This window comes from Petaurus breviceps, unplaced genomic scaffold (genome assembly GCF_028583685.1).
Source record: "Petaurus breviceps papuanus isolate PSGF00001 unplaced genomic scaffold, PetGlider_PUasm1.0 178, whole genome shotgun sequence".
NCBI classification, from domain to species: Eukaryota; Metazoa; Chordata; class Mammalia; order Diprotodontia; family Petauridae; genus Petaurus; species Petaurus breviceps.
Window position 1 is genome coordinate 9,522,810 of NW_027185777.1, and position 20,410 is coordinate 9,543,219.

The 20,410-nt window shown below is 39.7% G+C and overlaps 1 protein-coding gene across 2 annotated transcripts in view; it reads left to right on the top strand.

The window, feature by feature from the left end:
* SLC39A12 (solute carrier family 39 member 12) overlaps positions 1-20,410 on the top strand; it is a 112,234-nt gene that overhangs the window by 4,346 nt on the left and 87,478 nt on the right. For both annotated transcript variants that reach the window (XM_069086094.1, XM_069086093.1), the window contains exons 3-4: positions 11,775-12,056; positions 18,098-18,305. In XM_069086094.1, coding sequence (XP_068942195.1) covers positions 11,775-12,056; positions 18,098-18,305 — 490 coding nt within the window. The remainder of the gene's footprint in view (positions 1-11,774; positions 12,057-18,097; positions 18,306-20,410) is intronic.

The following is a 20,410-nucleotide window of genomic DNA, read 5'->3' on the forward strand; positions in this document are numbered from 1 at the left end:
TGAGCAATTAGACATCTCGAGGAAAGGAGAGGAAGACAACCTGAGGCATACAAGCCAAACCATTACCACAGTCTCAGCTACTGCCTCTCTGGAGACTTGGATAGAAACCACCTAGGGCTCTAGGCCCAGGAGCATTGTGAGTAGCAATGACCTCCAACCACCCCCATGCCCACCCCCAGACCATTTGTCTTCCAACCCAGGCCCTCCTCCCTACAGCTGTCATCAAGGCAAGCAATGGACCAGCTATGAAATACTGACTAATTGCCATCCATGTGGTAGTCATGTCAGCCTACCTAAAACGTTGGGGTGCCTGAGGATAAGCTAGGAGGTGGTATGTACCTTCACCACTGCTTCAACTACCACAGTCTCTTAGACTCCACTGGAGGTAATCCAAGTCCCTGAACTCAAGAGTCTTGGGAATACTGTAACCCTTCATGCCTATATCCAAACTGAGACTTACAACCATGATTTAGGAGAGAAGTCACTGTGGACAGGGAGCCTGCCTCTCTCTCCCACCATCAATGCCAACTAATCTATAGGCAGAGTATGTCCAAGAGTCTTGGAAGTACCAACATGGTCCAAACCCTCAGTCTGTCTTCCAGCCCAAACCTCACAACTATAATCCTGGGAAGCAACATACATAGAGACACAGCCAGGAAACTTCTGAAGGTGCTATAGCTATACATTACTGAAGACTAAAAAATAATTTGGCCACTCAAGTCTTTGGCAATGTCAAACGGTTTGACATGAGAAACCAATAGAATTTTATCAGTGGAAATGACACTAAAAAAGACTAATTAGTACCTGCTTTACCATCATACTGTCCTAAGGACTATGGGGTTTTTCTATCTCATTTGCAACTAAAACCTATTATATTTGTTGTTTCTTCCTTTAGAATGTGAGCTCCTGGAGAGCACACTGTCTTAATTTTCTGTCTCCTCAACACTTAGCACAGGGTTTTATACAGAGTAAGTGTTTAATACATGCATATGTATTCATTAATTCATTGCGTAAATGACAACCACATAACACCATTGGGAAAGTGTTGGCTAAAAAAAAAAATGGACTTTGTGCCTAGGAGTAGTCTATAATCATTGAAGGAATTATACAACCTTCCAACTGCAATTCAGCTGGATCTACTTCTACTTAAGTCTGGAATTTAGTACATTAAAATATTAAAAATATAATTTTTCATGCACAGTAACTACTAAAGATATTTGTACACTGGATCTCCATCTGACTTCATGTCATGATATGGATAACATGACATCTTCATCTATTTGGTTCTTCCTGTGTTGATGGCCAATCTCTTTTGAGTGTCTGTGGATATCACAGAGGGGGCCCTGGGGAACTACAGGGTTTGATACAATTGGCACAGTGTCATCAACAACCAAGAACATCTGAAGACCTCACTGTTTTCAGACTCCCTCCTCCATTTGACTTGTGCACAGGATAGACTCCATAGTGGTGATTGGGGAGCATATGTCTCCAACTTCTTATAGCTCATTCTCTATTGATTGTCAGAAGATAGACAGTCATTTTTGTTGGTGAACCCATCAAGGAATTTTATATTATGAAATATGCTTCAGGGAAAAATATTACTTGAAGAGAGCCCTTAAGGCTGCATTTTATTTTATTTAGTCAATTGGTTTTTCTTTCCCTTAATAACAAACAGTAAATGTAGGAGTAACTCTTATTATCTAGACCTTTCAGTGAATTGTATCTAAAGATATAGTGTGCTTGAGAAAATAGTCAGTGATGTTCTATTCCATTCTTCTACTTTTTTCCAGAATGTCATCAATACCTTCATAGAATAATTCCATGAAGATCTTTTTTTTTTTTTTTTGCTTTTTGGAGGGCAATTGGGGTTAAGTGACTTGCCCAAGGTCACATGGCTAGTTTTTGTGTTGTGTCTGAGGCCGGATTTTAACTCAGGTCCTCCTGACTCCAGGGCCAGTACTCTATTCACTGCACCACCTAGCCACCCCCATGAAGATCTTGTAGATTTGAGAAGTTAACACTTGGCTCAGCAGTGGCTGATGTCTTCTTAGTCCCTCTTTTATTGGTAATACCATCACGGATCTTTGCATTCTTTCAGTGTGGATTTCTTCAATATGTATTTGGATTGTCCAGACACTCCTTTGAACTTCATTCCTTTAAGTGCCATTTCCACTTATTGATATAACAAATCAGAAAGTAAGTCCCAAAGTGGTAGTTCTACCATTATGTATGAGAAGCATCATCTCATGGAACCTAGAGAACCAACTTTGGCAATCATTTAACTTAATAATCACCGGAACAGGCAGAGGACGTTTCTTTACCTGGGAGTTATTTGTACCCATAAATCCCACAAACAGTCCTTATGCCTTTGTCTGCTCCTATCATGATTCAATGGAAAGAGTGTTGGATTTGGAACCAGGAGAGATCTATCGAAATTCTGTCTCTGACAGTAGTCATACAACCATAGTGTTGAACAAATGATTTTAGAGTAATCATGCAACTCTGATCCTCAATTTCCAAACATCTAAAGTGAAGATAAAGATATTACCAGTACTTATTCCAGTGAGGATCAAAGAAGATAATGCAGGTAAATAATATTCACGCCTTAAAACCCTTTGTTGTCATCATTATTGTTTTATTATCATATATGAGAATAGATTTCTATAGAAATGTAGATGGATCTGTTCCATCTTGTCCTATTTGTTGTTTTTTTATCTTCAAATGTTCTTGAAATCATTTAGCCTCTTTTGGTTTATTGGTGGGTAGTTTGCAGAATTTTTTCTCCACTCTACTGTCTTTTAGTATTTTGAAGTCATAAAACTGTTTGAGGACAATTTTAATCTTCCATCATCTTTTCCCATCTGTATTGTGAATGAGTTTGCACTTTAAATTAGAGTTGCCTTTGTCTCCCTTTTCTCTCCAATAGACAAGGAGATTGAGTATCTGCTCACTGAGGAGGTTTCTGGGCCCTTTAATCCTCCTCATTCTGGCAACTGCTTTGCAGTCTCATTTTAACATTTCTCTACAAACTGATGGCAATAAGATCTGATGCATACTGTAATCCATGTCCCGTTTTTCTGAGTCACAGATTACTTACCTATGGCAAGAAGTGTCACAGCAGAAATACTGTTCTAAGGCTGCATTTGTATGAAGGGTTTCCTTATCTTTATTCTTTCTTAATTATTAGGTAGTCACCTAAAAATGTAGAAAACTGATTCTGAAATGTAGTCACTGATTTCTATTCAGTTAAGACAGAGTTTCTAAATCTAGGATTCGCTGAACTTTTTAAAGAATTGATTACTATATTTCATTATAATCGATTTCCTTTGCAATCCTATGTATTCAATTTTATGTATTTAAAAATGTTATTCTGAGAAGGACTCCAGAGGCTGGCTTCACCAGATGTTGCCCAAAATGTTAAAAATCCCTGGCTAATGATGTATTCTCATATAGATTTTTTTTTTGCATCTGTGAAACTCTGTTCTCTATGTTCAATGCCTTCTGACTTCTTTCTTGAAGAAGTTACTCATGATATATGATCAAGATGCTTCTGAGAAATTGGCAGGTTCTTGTATATTACATTTCTTAATCTTGAATTATCATTTCAAACATACATTACCTGTCTTCTTCTGTGTCCCCCTTTTTATTGAACTCATCTAGTTTGGAAAGTCATTTTGCTTATGATCATTATGCAACCTTGCAAAGCAGAGGATTGTGTTTCATGAAAAAAAAATTATCTTTCAGCATAGAATAAAAGCAGTCCCACCAAGTCCTTTAACTTTTCAAGGAAAATCTATACTCTCTTTCCATTTATCAGTAACTTTGCAATACTTTTTGGTTTCATCCATATAACTCAGCACAGTGACTGGCACTTAGTAAGGGCTTAATAAACATTCTTTGGTGGTGGTGATGATGATGACGATGACATCAATGATGCAAATATGGATCTCTTTGAGTTCCTGCAATATTATGTTAATCAGTCCAATCCAAAAAGTTTAGTATACTAGATGCTGGGGGAAAAAAAGATTGAAATGAAAAAGAATTCCTTTAAGGGTTTGGGATTTGTTTTTTTTTTTTTTTAACATTATACTATAGTGATTAGTGTATAAACAGATATGTATATACTGATTACTTGTGAAGGAAGTTTACAGCAATGAAGTGGGGAAGAGGGGAAGGGTTACTAGAATGGCATTCTATAGAAAGTAAAACATGAATTAAGGCTTGATGGATGCCAGAGATTCTAACAGGTGGCCAGCCTATGCAAATATATAAATAGAACGCTGCCATTGGGGAGCAAGTCTGGCTGGATCATATATGGAATGAAGGAGAATAGTGTGAAATAAGGAAGACTAAGAAAAGGCCATTGAATTTAACAATTAATAGATCATTGGTAAATTTGGAAAAATACTTTCATTTGCATAGTGAAATCCAAAGCCTGACTGCAAGTAGTTGAGAAATGTGTGAGAGGATATGATGTCAAAGCAATGCCTGTTGATGGCTTTTTAAATGAGTGAATGAAAAGTTATAAAATGATCATTTAAGGTGATAGGGTCAAAGTTGTTTTTTGAGAATGGGGAGACTTGGGTATCTTTGTAGGCAACAAGAAAAGATAAGAAAGTATTGGGAACAAGTTCTCAAATAATACAAGAGTGCATGGACACCAAAGACAAAAATATAGGAGTTGGTCTTGGATAAGAAGAACTAACTTTTCATCAGAGAGTGGAACAAAGGATGTGAGAATAGGGGATGCTGGTGAGAGGGTTTGAGAAATGCAGTGGAGTTAAGGAGAAATTCCACAGTTAAGTTATATGTTCAGGTCCACTGTTGGGAGAAATAGCCTAGGAGTACTGAGTAGGTAGGAGAGGTTTTTGGAACAAAATAGTTGGAAGTGAAATAGCCATTTAGGGAAGAATAAAAGGATTTTTGTAGAGCGGTGAAGGTCCTTATAAAAGTAAATGACATCAATTCATAGTAGACTCAGCAAGTAAGATTATATAAGTTCCTCCAGAAATGCCTGTAAGTGAAGGGAAGGAAGATGGTGGGAGTAACCCACGATTGGTGATTGGCAAGGCATGAACAGTGATGGAACAACAGGTCAAGGGATTCAAGTGTAGAGGAAATGTGCAATATTCAGAGAATCAGCTCATTGGTTTCTGGACAAAGGAATCACGTTTAGAATATCACCAGTTAAATAATTATTTTAGATAGTCTAAAAACAGATTGTTTGCATGATCTGCCTTGTCCCTTCCTTTCTGCTGTTTTACCACTATCACTGATTAAATGGAAGTACATTGTACAGGACTGAGACCAGTTATACAAATCCTTTTCACAAATGGCCATAGCTAAAGAATTTATTACCTATAGACTAAACTTACGTTGATAAGCCTTTCAGTAATAAAGTGGAATGGTCCTTGGGAGCCAAGAGAGTCTGCTATTTGCATTATATTGGAAGCCCTTCTAGTTTGGTAAAATCTATAGGAGCTTATACCCTCTGGCAAGGTGTTTGAGCCTGAAGTCACTTTCATGCCATGGGACATTGGGATTGCACTTTTGTGGAGGGACTATGGCTATTTTTGTTCTTTTTTAATCATTAAATTCTAGAGAGGTTTTTTTTTTATAGGAAAAGGAAACATTCCAACATAGCTAAGAATTTAATAGGAACAAATAGTCTTATTGAATAGGTGAAAAGGACTTTATTATTCAGTTTTAAATATTCCAGACTTTTAGGTATATAAACCTAGTTTAAATAGCCTCTCTCATAGAGATACTGGATATTATTATTACATCTTCAAAAGTGAAGGAATAGTTACTTGGAGAGATTTAACTGTCATAGCTGACTGAGAAAGATTGTATGAGGCCCAGAGAGAAAGGATGAAGATGAAACTCCAGAGACCCTGAATGCCGTAACTGTCAAGGAGAAAGATTCTGAAAAGACATTTTCAGAGAAATGAGTTTCACTCATATTTGGTGGAGAAGACAACTTGAGTAGAAACTTTAAATGTTATCCTAAGGGAATTGAATTGTTGGACTCCATAAGTGGCAGTCTGGTCGGAGGTGATGCTGGCTGTGACTTTTCCCATTATAGACACATTCTTGAAATATCTAAATTCATTTGTATTGATCATGCTAGTACCTTGTAAAGCCTGTGATACTCCATGTTTACTTAAGGTTATGAGATCAGCTAAGGTAGAGAGATGACAAAGGTTTATGGAAAAAGGTTTCTCTGGTGTATATGGAAGATGGGGCTTATAAAATGATTACTCTATAATTAATTGATGAGAGATTGTGTGCTTCTACTAATTTATGAGAAAACACTAAAATATGCCCTTTAAAATTGCTTTCAAACCCAAGATGAGAATTAATAAAGAAATTAGCAGTTAAAAAAGGAGTGGGGCTGTTGTCAATTAGTGTACCCAAGGTACAATCCATCACACCCCACATTTGGCAACATTGGGATTGTTGTCCCTAAAACCTGCTGTAGATATTCAATCTTTAACATCTTGTAGGTAAAATCTCTCAGTGAGTTAAATGCAATTAAGAAAGAATTCTTAATTTCCCCCCCCCCTTCCCCTTAGGGCTTTCACCCAGTATAAGAACAAGTAATCAAGCAAACCTGAATTAACTGATGATTGAATCAGTCAAACTCAGATTCAGCAATGGGATAAAGATAGTAGACAAACTACCAATATATAGTCTTCTTTTTATCTCGGTAAAAGCAAGAGGTTTTCTAGCATTTTCATCAGTGTCCAAGAAGACTTTGTATCTAGAAGGTCCCATGGTTTACTAGGCCATTGCCAATATTTCAGCATTCAAGATACTGGTGATGAGGTATGGGCTCTAGGAGCCCCCTTGAGCTCTCCTTGAGTCCTTGAGGTACAGGCTCTGGGAACTTCAACTCTGATTAAATTGTCTCATTTGATGAGGCATTTACTGAGGCAATAAGCCTTACTTTGTGGCTGAGCCCAAGCCTCTGCTACTAGACTACCCACCCTTGAGCCTATCAAAATATCAATCCACCCTAGAACTGTCCTAGCCCACTATTGTCTGTAGTCTCCAGCTACCTCCCACCTTAATCACTCATTGACCTCATTAACTCCTCCTGAAGACCCTCCCCAAACTCCTCCTCTAGACCACCCCCAGATTCCTCCCACAACCTTGTGAATATAAGACCCCATCTTTATGGGTAACCTCTTCCATTTTTATGGTTCCCTGAGGGTTAGGGTTGCTCTGTAGACCCCAAAATACCAACACACCAGGTCCTACCGAATGAATTCAACTCAAGTCTTCTCTCAGCCAAAGAAAAGTAAAGTTAACTAAAAGTTTGCTTGCACTAGACACAGAGTAAGTCTGTGCTAGGTCATTCTATGGCGCCCTCACTATTCTATGGTGCCCTTACTATTCTATAGCGCCCTCACTATTCTACGGTGCTCTCACTATTCTATAGAGCTCTCACAGACATGGAGACAAGATGGTGTCTTATATGCAGAAGATTATGGGAGGAATCTAGGGGTGATCTAGAGGAGGAGTTTGGGAGGGTCTTCAGGAGAAGTTAATGAGGTCAATGAGTGATTAAGGGTGGGAGGACAACTGGAGACTACAAACAATGGTGGGCTAGGCTAGTTCAAGGGTGGATTGATATTTTGATAGGCTCAAGGGTGGGAAGTCTAGTAACAGAGGCTTGGACTCTGCCACAAAGTAAGGTTTATTGCCTCATGCAAATGCCTCATCAAATGAGACAATTTAATCATAGTTCAAGTGGGTTTCCCAGAGTCTGTACTTCAAGGACTCAAGGAGAGTTCTAGGGGGCTCCCAGATCCCATACTGGAAATTCTACCTTTTCCCACTCTTAAAACCCCAATAACTTGTTCTCAGATCCACAATCTAGTAAGGAATCTGTATTTTCTTAAATGTCAACTCTGTTGATTCACCTATTGCCAATGCAAGGCATTTGTGTCTTCCATGCAGAGTTTGAAAAGTAGACGCTGTGAGCCTGACTGAATGCAGGAACCTTTAAACTTTTCTTGTAGTACTTATGGTTTAACATATCATGAAATAGATGTCATGGAAAATGGAAATTTCAAAACTCTTATAAAAGCTCTTATCAAAAAGTACCTTTCATTGTGCATTGCACACTAGGTGATGGCCTACCTTCCTCCCTGCCTCTTGCTCTATTGACCCATCTTCTGTTCCCTGAAAAAAATCGGTCATCTTTCTTTTCTTAGCAGACACCTAGGTAAAGAAAAAAAGGAAGTGAATGTGAAAAATTCAGATCTAGTTTATTTGCATTGCTACTAAAGTTCAGTTAAACTGCATTTCCTCCCTCTCTTCAGAAAGAAGCAATCACCATGAATAAGTAACAATTCTTTAAAAGTTGGGAATTTAAATATTAGGGGGTTTGTTGCTAGCCACATGTACATAATAAAATCAGGAATTTGGAACATAGAATTGAGATAATGAATGCTGTCTCCCTGAAGTTTTATCTGGGATTTAGACCTTCATTTTCCTTCCTTTCACTTCCATAGAGACCAAAGGATGTTGAAGGTAGGGAGAAGGGCTTAGGAAAAATCTTGAGACTTGAGATTCATGTAATTCTTTCATATTTTCTTGAGAGACCTCTCTTTCCACATCCCAAATGGAGTTTGAGGTTACAGGATCCCCAAAAAAGGTTAAGTAAGAGTTAGAAGGAATTTCTAACTCTAAATCAGATGATTGCCCAAGTCAACAGACTACAATTCAATTCAATTCTAGAAACAATAGCTAAAAAGATAGAAACTTATCTGGAATGTTTCTCTTGGGGGAAGGGGTAGAAATTAGGTCCTTGCAGGCTCTACCTAACTCTCTGGCTAATCTATACTACAAATGAAATTGGTCCCTGGAGGCAAGCCTCTCTTTCTGGAGAAAGAAGCTAAGTTAAGAAAAGCTAGGACTGAAAATTGATATTTTTCTCTCCCTATGAAGAGAAAATAACTAACAAATTTTTTTTTTGCTTTTTGTAGGGAGATTGAGTTAAGTGACTTGCCCAAAGTCATGCAGCTAGTTGGGTTTTTTTTTATTTTTTGGAGGGCAATTGGTGTTAAGTAACTTGCCCAAGGTCACACGGCTAGTTTTTTGTTAAATATCTGAGGCTGGATTTGAACTCAGGTCCTCCTGACTCCAGGGCTGGTGCTCTATTCACTGAGCCACCTAGTTGCCCCACAAACAACTTTTCCATACTGTAGTACTTAGCTGCCTTGTGAAACAAAACAAAACAAGCTAAAGCTTAAACATCAAGGATCTAAGCTGAAAGTAAGTATACCCAACTGCTTTTATGGTGAATAGGTAAAATCTTAGCTGATAGCAGAAAGTAGAAGTAGAGAGACATCCACAACTACATACACACACATCAGAGCAACACTTAGTAATGATACTAAGATCCTTGTGATGAGGTACAGGCTCTGAGAACCCCCTTTAGCTCTTGAATCTTCCCAAAGGAGGCATTTACCTGAGGCCATCAGCCCTTCACTATAGCTAGGCCCAATCTGGGTTACTAGCCAGCCCTCCATTGTCCAGCTAGCCCCTACTCTTGATCATCCCAAAATATCTATACCCAAATCTGTTCCCCTTAAACTAGAGTGGGCCTCCATTGTCTGTCATCTCCAGGTAGCCTCCAGCTAACTCCCACCCTAAATCTCATTACTGGAGTCTGGTCAGTGCCCTCAAGATCCTTATTTGACTCCTCCTGAAGACCCTCCCCAAACTCTTCCTCTAGACCACCCCTAGATTCCTCCCACAACCTTTCTGTATATAAGCTCCATCTTGCCTCCATGAGAGCTGAGAATGATCTAGCACTGACTAACTCTGTGTCAGATTATTCTGTCCCACTTGTCCAATACAAGTGTCACAGATACTGAGGCTCCTTAAGAGTCTACCCATTATGGGGAACCTTTAGTAAACTTGACTTTACTTTGGCTGAGAGAAGACTTGAGTCAAATTCTTTTGGCAGGACCTGGCATGTTGGTATTTTGGGGTCTTGTGCACCCCTAGACCTTAGACCTCAACATTTTAGGGTTCCCTGACCTCAATACTTGGAGCACTACCTAACAGAGACTACATACCACATGAGACCAGTGTAGGGTAGGTCCAGTAGGAGCAGTATGAGGAGATCATCAGAAGAAATTTATAGTCCTGCAGTACAGAAAGCCCATCCTGCCCCTCCATACATGTGTCATGGCCATACATGTTCCTTCCATATGTATCCTTCTACATGTCATCCCTATATGTGACAATTTGTCCTACAGAGAGGTTTTTTTAAAATAATATTTGTAAGAAGAAAGTGCTGTAGATTTGTGGGGATGGTGATCTATTGCTTTTTTTCCTCTTGTGTTATTTTATTAGATGCCTTTATTTTGAATTGTGTCTTCTGGCTGACTAGTAAAATCAAACACATTGGTGGGGGCTCATGAGCTTTTGCTTTGAGTTTATTAGTAAGTTTATAATTTCACTATCCCTTATCTTCTCCTATTGTTGCAGTTTAGTTGCTGAATAATTGGAGTCATCCTGGCTTTGTAAAGAATGCAACTAATGCTTTGTTTTGGATATGGATGACAGTTGTTTCTGCCTGACGCATATGGTGTGTTACAGTTGTTCCCTGAGTAGGCTGCGTAGCAGACATAAAATCAAAGCCCTACAAGCTGTTACCAGAGGAGAATGGCATTCAAGACAGGCTGTTAACTAACCCTTATTGTGAGACAATTCCCTCTAAGAATTAGGACAGCAAATGATTCTACTCTGATGTGAGTGAAAAGGCATCTAATTTGTTCCTGGGAGAATAGATCATATATCCTACATCAAGGGAATTCCTGTCAAGCTGAGAGAGACCCCCTTCTGTTTTGCCAAAGGTTAATCTTTGACCTATCAGTCAATGAAATGAAAAAAAATCCTATTAATGGGGGTGAAATAAGAATATGACAAGGTGTACTAACAACATTGATATAGTGTATGTATTTCCATATAAATGTATGGGGGATAGGTACTAGAGCTGTAATTTCATAGATTTAGGGAACTTTAAGGAAATTCCCTTGGCAAATGTGGGTCAGCATCTCCTCTGTACCTTAAAATAGTCTTAGAGAGTTGTCTACAGCAGTGGTGCCAACCCTAAATGGAAATGGATACCTGCTAGGCACATATTGACACAGAAAATCACAGGTCAACATTATCTATGTTGTATTGTATTTTTATTTATTCTTGTTAAATATCTGCCAATTACATTTTAATCTGGTCCCCTGATATATGTGGGAGTTTTCTAGCCACTTGTGGCCTACCATATTTGATGCAAAGACAGCGACTTGCTCAGTCATAAAGATAGTATTTATCAGAGGTGAGATTTGAACCTAGTTCTTCCTGGCCAAAGCCATTTCTATATCCATTATCCATTATGTGCTATGTTGCTTATACTCTTTCCCACCCCTCTCTTCTCTCTCCTGCTCTCTCTCTCTTTCTCCTCTCCTTCTTTCTCTTTCTTTTCCCCCTCTCTCCTTTTCTCTCTCTTCTCTTTTCCTTTCTTTCTCTCCTCTCTTTTCTCTCTCTTTCTCCCTCTCACCTCCCTCCTCCCACCCCTCTCTGTTCTAGCTCCTGGTTTGCCCCCTTTAGACTTCCTGCCTTCCTGTGAAGCCTTGTCAAAGTCTAAGACCCAGGCAGTCCCATAGCTGGCATTCTGTGGGCATTTGCTAGGCATCAAGGAATAATGAATGTGTAGACATGTGTGGCCTGTCTTTATTTTCTTTTTTAACCTACAGTGTTTGGAACCAGATGCCCTGTTACTAATAGCCGGAGGAGATTTTGAAGATCATCTGAGTGAAGAAGTGTTTCAGAGAATCTCCCTCCTCCTTCTGTATTACATAATTCATCAGGAAGAGATCTGTGCCTCAAAACTCAATCTGAGCAGTAAAGACTATCAGTTTTACTTGCACAGTTTACTTAGCTTAAGGCAGGATGAGGACTGTTACTCATTTTCTCAGAACGAGACAGAAGACATCTTGGCTTCAGTAAGGCAGCACTTTAACACATCCAGAAGCCAGGTAAGAAAAACCCTAATGTGGAGGGTCTAAGTACAGCACTAAGGAAGAGACTTGGGATTAATGAGGTAGATATTTAGGGATGGGAGGGCCCTCAGAGGCCATCTAGACCACTCCCTTCATTTTGCAGAAGTTAAGGCACTTGCCCAAGGTCATATAAATAATAAGCTTCAGAGACTGGATTTAAACTTAGGTTCTCTGATTTCAGCACCATGACTCATTCTACTATACCATGAGTTCATGTTTCTCAAATTTCAAGGATGTCTATCAAGTTGTCCCAAAAGCCTTAATGTGGTTTGAAGCTTGAGCAGCTTTGTCAGGGTGTCCAGGTCTCCAAGACCCCACTTGGGGTTTTCTTGGCAAAGACACTGGAGTGGTTTGCCATTTCCTTCTCCAGCTCATTTTACAGATGAAGAAACTGAGGCAAACAGGGTTAAGTGACTTGCCCAGGATTACACAACTAGTAAGTGTCTGAGGCCAGATTTGAACTCAGAAAGATGAGTCTTCCAGACTCTAGGTCCAGCACTCTGCGCACTATGGCACCACCTAGATGCCCTTGCTGCCTATGGACTCTTGAACAAATTCACTTAAATGCCTTGGGCCTCAGTTTCCTACTCTGTGACATGGGTGAGTTAGACTATGGACACTGAGTCCCCTTTCAGCTCCAGCTCTCTGATCTCATAATCTGACAGCTCTATGGACTGGATAGAGGAGAGACCAAGTAGGAGAGCGATGACTCCAGAGGATCCTTTCCTGGATCCTCCATGTCCATAAAATCCAGATTCAGCTCAGGCACTGCCATATTCGCGTTTACTCAGGAGGGAGGGTTGAAGACACAGGATATCTGTCAGTGTACTTTACCTTCTAAGTGAAGAAAAACAAGAAACAGCTGCAGCCCCCCTTCCTCCCAGCTCCATCATTCATGATCTCCAGAAGTGGAACAGTTTGCAAAAAGACTAGTGCTTTGCAGCAATCAGGACAAAGGAGCATCTCTCCCTAGCCCCTCATTAGTGCCCCATCTTTGCTCAACTCCGCAGTTAGGTACTTTATGTCCCCTGCATTTTCCCCACTAGGCAATGTGCAGCCTCAGCTCCAGAGGCCTCTCCCACCCACTTCACATCAAAAAACTGACTTTTCAATTAACCTCTCCTTTGCTTTCTGACTCTCTGTGGGTAGTCAGGGGGCGGACTTGTTATCTGTGCTTGAGGGTGATCTTCCAAAGGCCCTAGGCAGCCGCCTCCCATCACAGTTAGAGGGGGTTGGTACAGCCTGCTTTCCATCACAAATTATTCACTGGCAAGAATGGCTGGATTTGAATCGGAGTGCCAGAGCTGGTTTCCCGGAGCTCCAACTGTATCTCAGCAACCATTCAGAGGCCCTAAGCAAATACAGGGAAAACAGTCTCTGAGTTGCTACAAATGCAGCTCAGCTTGCTCTCAGTGTCTATGTAGCTGTAAGTTCCTGGGTTAATTGCAATAAAAGAAAAAAAAAGAAGGAATGAAGGAGATGAATATGAGAGAACTATTAACCAAAGGGAAGGAAAATCACAACTGCAAAGTTTTAACCCTTTGAATAGGAAAAAGCATGTCAATTCCTTCAGTTTGGGGTTTATAAGAAAGAGCATCCTTCTCCAAAGAATTCTCTTTGCCACATAAAGAAGAGGGAATACCATACACAGATGTCACAGGGTAGAAAATGTACAAACAGTGGATTGGCTCAGATTAACCACTGGAATTTCAGGCTTCCCATGCCTTGCTAGAGATCTGTCTTGTGATGAACATTAGATGCAAACTGGGAACCCAATACCCCCACATTGGCAGTAGATGTAGTCGCTCTAGATTTCTAGAGTTTTGGAGAACCCTTAAGAATATATGTGGATAAGAGCCCCTGTGATGAGAGGAATGAACTTTCCATGTTCACAATCCACCGAAGATTGTAGGATTGTAGGTTCAGAGGTGGAAGTGACCTTTAAAGGTCATCAAGTCCCACTTCTTCCTTCCACAGATGAAGAAACTAAGTGTTGGAGAGGTTGTGACTTGTCCAAGGTCACACATCTATTAAGTTCAGAGGTGAGATCTGAACCCAGGTCTTCCTGTATTGAAGGCCAGCATGCTATGAATTAATACTGCCCAGCCTGTCATAATATTCACATGATAAAAAGGATGAGAATCACCTAATTGTTATTATTATTGGTGGTAGTAGTAGTAGTAGTTGTAGTATTAACAGTGATGATGTCATTGGGAAGCAGCAGTCTAGCGTGGGGGTGTGGAACCTGCGGCCTTGAGGCCGCATGTGACTCTCTAGGTCCTCAAGTACAGCCCTTTGACTGAATCCAGTTCAAATCTATTTCACAGTTCAAAGTTTAGATGCAGTCAAAGGGCCACACTTGGGGACCTAGAGGACCACATGTGGCCTCGAGGACAGAGGTTCGCCAACCCCTCACTAGTGTATCAATATCTGGCCTCAATGTTAGGAAGACCTAGGCTTGAGTTCTGCCTCTGACATATGCTGCCCCTGAGTAAGTTGCTTAACCTCTTAGTTTCCCCCCAGACAAGCCTCCAAGAGTCTAAGAAAAAGTGCTGAGTTCTGGGGGTAGAGGAGACAATTCAATTCAATAAACATTTATTAAGTAACTTCTATGTGGCAGGCACTGTGCTAAGTGCTGGGTATAGAAAAAGAGGCAAAAGACAGTCCCTGCCCTCAAGGAGCTTGCCATCTAATGGGAGAAAAACTTACTGGGACATGTTGGTGCTGACAAAATCTCAAAACCTACAAATATGATGTTGGTTGTGTTATTGTAGAATTACTGTAGATGGATGGGGCTTTCGATTACTTTGAAAATAAGTAAATCAACTCAGTTTCAGTTTTAATGCCTTTTTATTCCTATGATGGAATTCCCATGGATAATATCTGTATCTTCCCTAAATCATTCCACAGAGGGATAGAGCATTCTACCTTGGGGCCTACTGGTAAATATTTAACAACCAGCTCCCACCCACCTCCAAAATGTATGCCAAGCACTTTAAAATTTAATGTGTATCAATATTTTCTCCATCACTGTCTTAAGTCTAAACAATCAGCAAGATGATAAATCAAGCCCCTGATTTCTAAGGTGTAAACTCACACTGAAAATGTCTTCGGCTCCCTCTCACTGCTTACTCTATACACCTCTCCCTGTTCATGCTCAAATAAAGTCCACTCACCCCCTTCTTTCCTTCCTCTGCCATAGCTTACTGTTGAGTTTCTCTACTCTTCCTCCAACTCTCCTTGTGGGTTCTGTGTGAGCCATGGGTAGAGTGGCTGGCTATAAGTGTTTGGGGATAGGGAGATACTTTGTGCATTCCAGTTAGTGGGTAAGCCTCCCAAGGCCTGACGTAATCCCAGGGCAAAAATATTTTTTCCTTCTTTAAGAACAAATCCCCCGAACATTTCACCAGGGTGCCATCTCTTTCTTAGCTAATGTCCTCTGAATCAACAGGAATTTGGACGGTGGTGGGCAGAAGGAAGGAGTGGCTGTGTTTTCTTCCAAGAGACAAGCCCTCCAAGACAAACAGGTTAAACCCTTAGGAGCTCTGACACACAGATTCCACTAATGTATCTTTTATAAGTTTACAAAGGACTTCCCTCACAAGAACTCTGTGAGGAAGTTCTACAAATGTGATTTTCCCCATTTTACACATGAAAACTCAGGTGAAGGGACTTACTTGCTATCACAAAGACAAAAGCAATATCAGAGCTATGATGTACACTTGTATCTCCCAGCTCCAAGGACAGTGGCCTAGTCTAGAAGCACTTTAGTATTTTGGTGGATCTGATACCAAACCTATGCAAGAGGGCACATTCTGTCCAGCAGGACCAACCGCAGCCTATGCGTGTCTTACCAGATTCAGTGTTCTCTTAAAAATCTCCTATGTACGCCCCTCTCAATGTGATGGCTGCCCTTTTCTAGCTCTCTTGACATTTTGTGGATACATAATAATCTATTTTTATATATTGAATTGCATTTTACAAAAGGCCCATTTTGTAAAGGGCATTTCTCACAACTATGTGAAGTAGGTAGTATGAATAGTTTTATTCTCACCTTCATTCATTCATTCTTGCATGCATTCATTCATGCTCACTCAAACAGAAACAGCCCTTGCAGTTAAGGCCTTTCACTTTTTGGGGAACTGGCTCTGTGATTTCATCACTATGGGAAAGCTCCGATAAGGAAACTCCCTCTCCTGAGACAGATCGACTTCTGCTCCTTAATGTACAGTCTCAGAGACTTCTTACCTTAGAAGGACCCTTTCCCAGATTATCAGCACCATCAAGAAGGTAGATGAACATTGAATAGAGTTTGGAATGTATCCCCTTCCTGAATGCAGTGAACAGCATTGAGGACTCATGGAAGTCAGTTAAAGAATTTAACCTCAGATGACTGCTCAGATGATTTCTGATTCCCAAGGATTTCTAAGCCAACTGGATGAAGTCATTGTTGACACTTTGATGAAGACATTGCTGAAGTCAACAGAGTTAGCTAGTTAGAGCTAAAAGCTTAAGCTGAATTTGTTGAGAAGTGTGCAAGGGATAAAAACTTGTTCACAGATAAGCAAATACAAAATCTCTATGTAGAGGAGATTGGCAAAGGGTTGATTTGGGAGCAAGAAAAAAAGATATAGCTTTAGTTTGATTTCTGACATATTGTACTTGGAGTGACATAGAGATCATTAAAAGGAGATGTTTAGGCATGTCAAATATGGGAAGAGAGCTCCCAGAAAGGTTAAGTCTAGAAACAAAGCAAGTCCCCAAACTCTTAATGTAGTTTAAAACTGAAAACTGTACTAAGACTTTTAGGACTCCTCTTACAGATCTGAGAATTGTTATCATATAATATGTAATTGAAAATATTTGTTGAGTTGCTTTAGATAAATTATCTTTATCATATAATAGAAAAATTTGTTGAATTGCTTTAGATAAATTAGAGAATACATTTATATATGTATATTTTTAGGAAGTGCCTAATAAATGCTTATTGATTGGTAACAGGTAAAACCTGTATTTCCATTGAGAATACCATGTTCTTTAAAAAAAACTAATTTATTGCTTTTTCTCATTTTCAACATTCACTTTTACAAGATTGTGAGTTCTAAATTTTCCCCCTTCCTTCCCCTGCCCCCTCCCCAAGATTGCATACAATCTGACATAAGCTATACATGTTTAATATAAACATATTTCCACATTAGTCATGTTGTAAAAGGGAAAAACCATGAGAGAGACAAAAAACAACAAAAAAAGAGAAAATAGTGTGCTTTGGTCTAGATAATAAATTTAGACTAAATTAGATAATAATTGTATTACATGAGAACAGAGATGTCCCTTTAGTTTTCCCTGAGAGAGAATAAAAAAATGATTATAGAGCCAGGCTCCAAGTTTTTGTTGATGCCTATGATTAAAGAGAATGAGAACAAAGAGGAGTCAATAAAAGAGGCAGAGGGGAGGTGAGCAGAGTTAGGAGAAACCAAGGAAGTATTAGACCATGGGAGTCAAGAAACCAATAAGTCATCAATCCACAAGCAGTTAGTACCTGCCTACAATGTGCCAGGAACTGTCCTAGGTACCATGGTTACAAAAACTAAAATGGAACAGTCCTTGATCTTTAGAATCTTACATTCTTTCAGGGAGACAAAATATAGAAGTATGTGTTCACACAAAATATGTAGAAAAATGATACACTTATACAAAAGTCAATACAGAGGCATGGAGACAGTATATGGAGTGTTAGCGAGCAGGCATATTTGGCTGAACCATTGAGTGCACAGTGGGGAATAACGTATAATAAGGCTGCACATGTAGGTTGGAGCCAGATTGTAAAGGACCTTAAATACCAAACAGAGAAAGGAAAGTTTAAAGAAAAATTATTAAAATATGAATGAGAATCTTAAAAAATTGCTCAAGTGGTCCAAAGATATCAAAAGATCCCTTTCAGGGATACTACCAATACTTAGCTTGAATGCTGAATGAAAATTAAAAAGATATTCTTCCAACATGTACCTTGATTTCAGTGTGTGGAGACCAAAATTCTACAACAGAAATCTGGAATAATAAGCAATAACGGTGCTGACGAAAACACCCTTCCTCGACTGGCTGCAACAATCATTTCTTTGTCCCTTCAAGGAGTGTGTCTGGGCCAAAGAAGCTTGCCCTCCCCAGATTATTTTATGGAATACATTTTCAGTTCTCTGAATAGTACCAACACTCTCCACCTACCAGGTAAGGATGCTTTATTGGAATTTCAGTTCTATGTCCCTCCCACCATGGAAACCAGATTGACTAAACACAGATTAAAGGTGGTTACAAAGTTACTTCAGCCAGGGCTGAGTCATCACTTTATCCTTTAATGTGCATGAGACATGTGAACAGGACTGCAGAACAGGCTTTGGCCTAATTCCAGAGCTGAGTAGTTCTTGAACCTTGTGCACAATGTGGTATGAATGTTGATTAGAGAGAGAAACCAAAGGATTCTTCCACAATTGTAAGTTGAGTACTCCAAGATGCCTGGCATTGTGCCACAGTTATGGTCAGTAGTGGTACCTGTGTTTTAAAAGTTTGCAAGCAAAAGCATACTCCGGGGGTGGGGGGTGGGGGGGAAGATTGCCAAAGGTATCAGACACGTGACCTATGGGCTATAGGGAGCCCACAACACTCCCAAGGGTGCCCTGAGCCAGATTAAAATGCAGAATCCATCTGATTTTAATGTATTGAAATATTAATAAGAAAGAAATATATAAACACACATGACTTTCTAAGTCAATATGTTGCCTGCAAGGAACCTTACACTCTCCTAGAACATTTTAGAGACAAAATAAAGCCCTAGAATTTTAGGAATGAGAAGGATCTTGGGGACCATCTGATCCAAATCCTTTATTTTTTTATGTAAGAAAACAGACAGGTCACAGTAATTAGTGAGATACATAAAAAGTGCCTAAATATCCAAAATACACTAATGGTAATGGTCCTCTGTACTATTTTTCTGTAGGGTCAGTTAAAAAGAGAAGGGGAAAGGAAAGGGAACAAGTATTTATATGGCACCTACTATGTGCTAGGCACTACTAAGCACTTTACAAATATTATTTCATTTGATCGTAACTGCAACCCTTTATGATAGGTGCTATTCTTATCCCCATTTTACAGTTGACATTGAGACAAACAGAAGTGACTTGCCCAGGGTCACACAGCTAGTAAGTGTCTGAAGTTGGATTTGAACTCAGGTCTTCCTGACTATCTACTATGTCAGCTCGCTGCCTATATTAAGTGAGAACAGCACCTGATTTGGAGTTGGAATTTTGGGTTCCAGTCACTTGACTATGTAGTTTTGAGAAAGTCTTGTCACCTCTCTGAGACTGTTGCCTCATCTATGAAATGGAAATGCTATTTGTATGATGTACAGTATTTCATAAGATGAATTCAAATGATCTAATAAATATAAAAGGGCTTTGTGAACCAGAGAGTCTTGGAGAAAGGTCAGCTATCATTATTATTTCCTAAAAAGACCCTTGGAGAGTTACAAAACAGAGTTCTACATGAGCTCTGGATAGGAAGGTAATTACCAACTTGGTAGGGTCAAGAACATCTTCCTAGAGGAGGTGCCATTTGAGCTGGATTCTGAAGGATGGAATTTATGAGGTGAAGAGAGGAAGGGAAGTTATTGCTAGGACAGACATAAGGAAGGACATGGACACACAAGAGGTTTGTGTATGACCAGAACGTGCAGAATAGTTCAGCTTGTCTAAGACAATAATAAGTCTATGAAGGGGATGAATATAAAATAAGCCCAACAAAATAGAATGTTACTAAATCACCAATCACCTTAAATTACAGATAAAGAAGTTTGGATATTGTTCAATAGACAGTAGGAAGTCATTGGAGATGTTTAGGCAGAGGACCTCTGCATGACCAAACCAATGGGTGAGGACAGCTATTCTGGCAGTGATGTGAAGAATGGATAGGAAGGGGAAAGGGTAGGGATAGGAAGCTCTGTAAAGACTTACCATATATCTAAGGTCAGATTTGCGTTCAGGTCTTCTTGATCCTAGGTTTATTGCTCTACCCACTATGCCAGCTAAGTGGCTTCATTCTACAATTGAGAAGTTTAAAAAATGGAGGAAGAAAGCTTAGGGACCTGGTAATGGGGAGGCCAGATGGTCTCAGTCTTCTCAGTGAATAGGAGGTTAGGTCATATGGGGTGTGTGTGTGTGTGTGTGTGTGTGTGTGTGTATGTTTGTGCATGTGTGATGTAGTAGGGGTGTTGTTAGAATTAAGACCAAAGGACCAGAGAAGAAAATTTGGGGAACTGTCATTAGGAAAAGTAGAAAGAG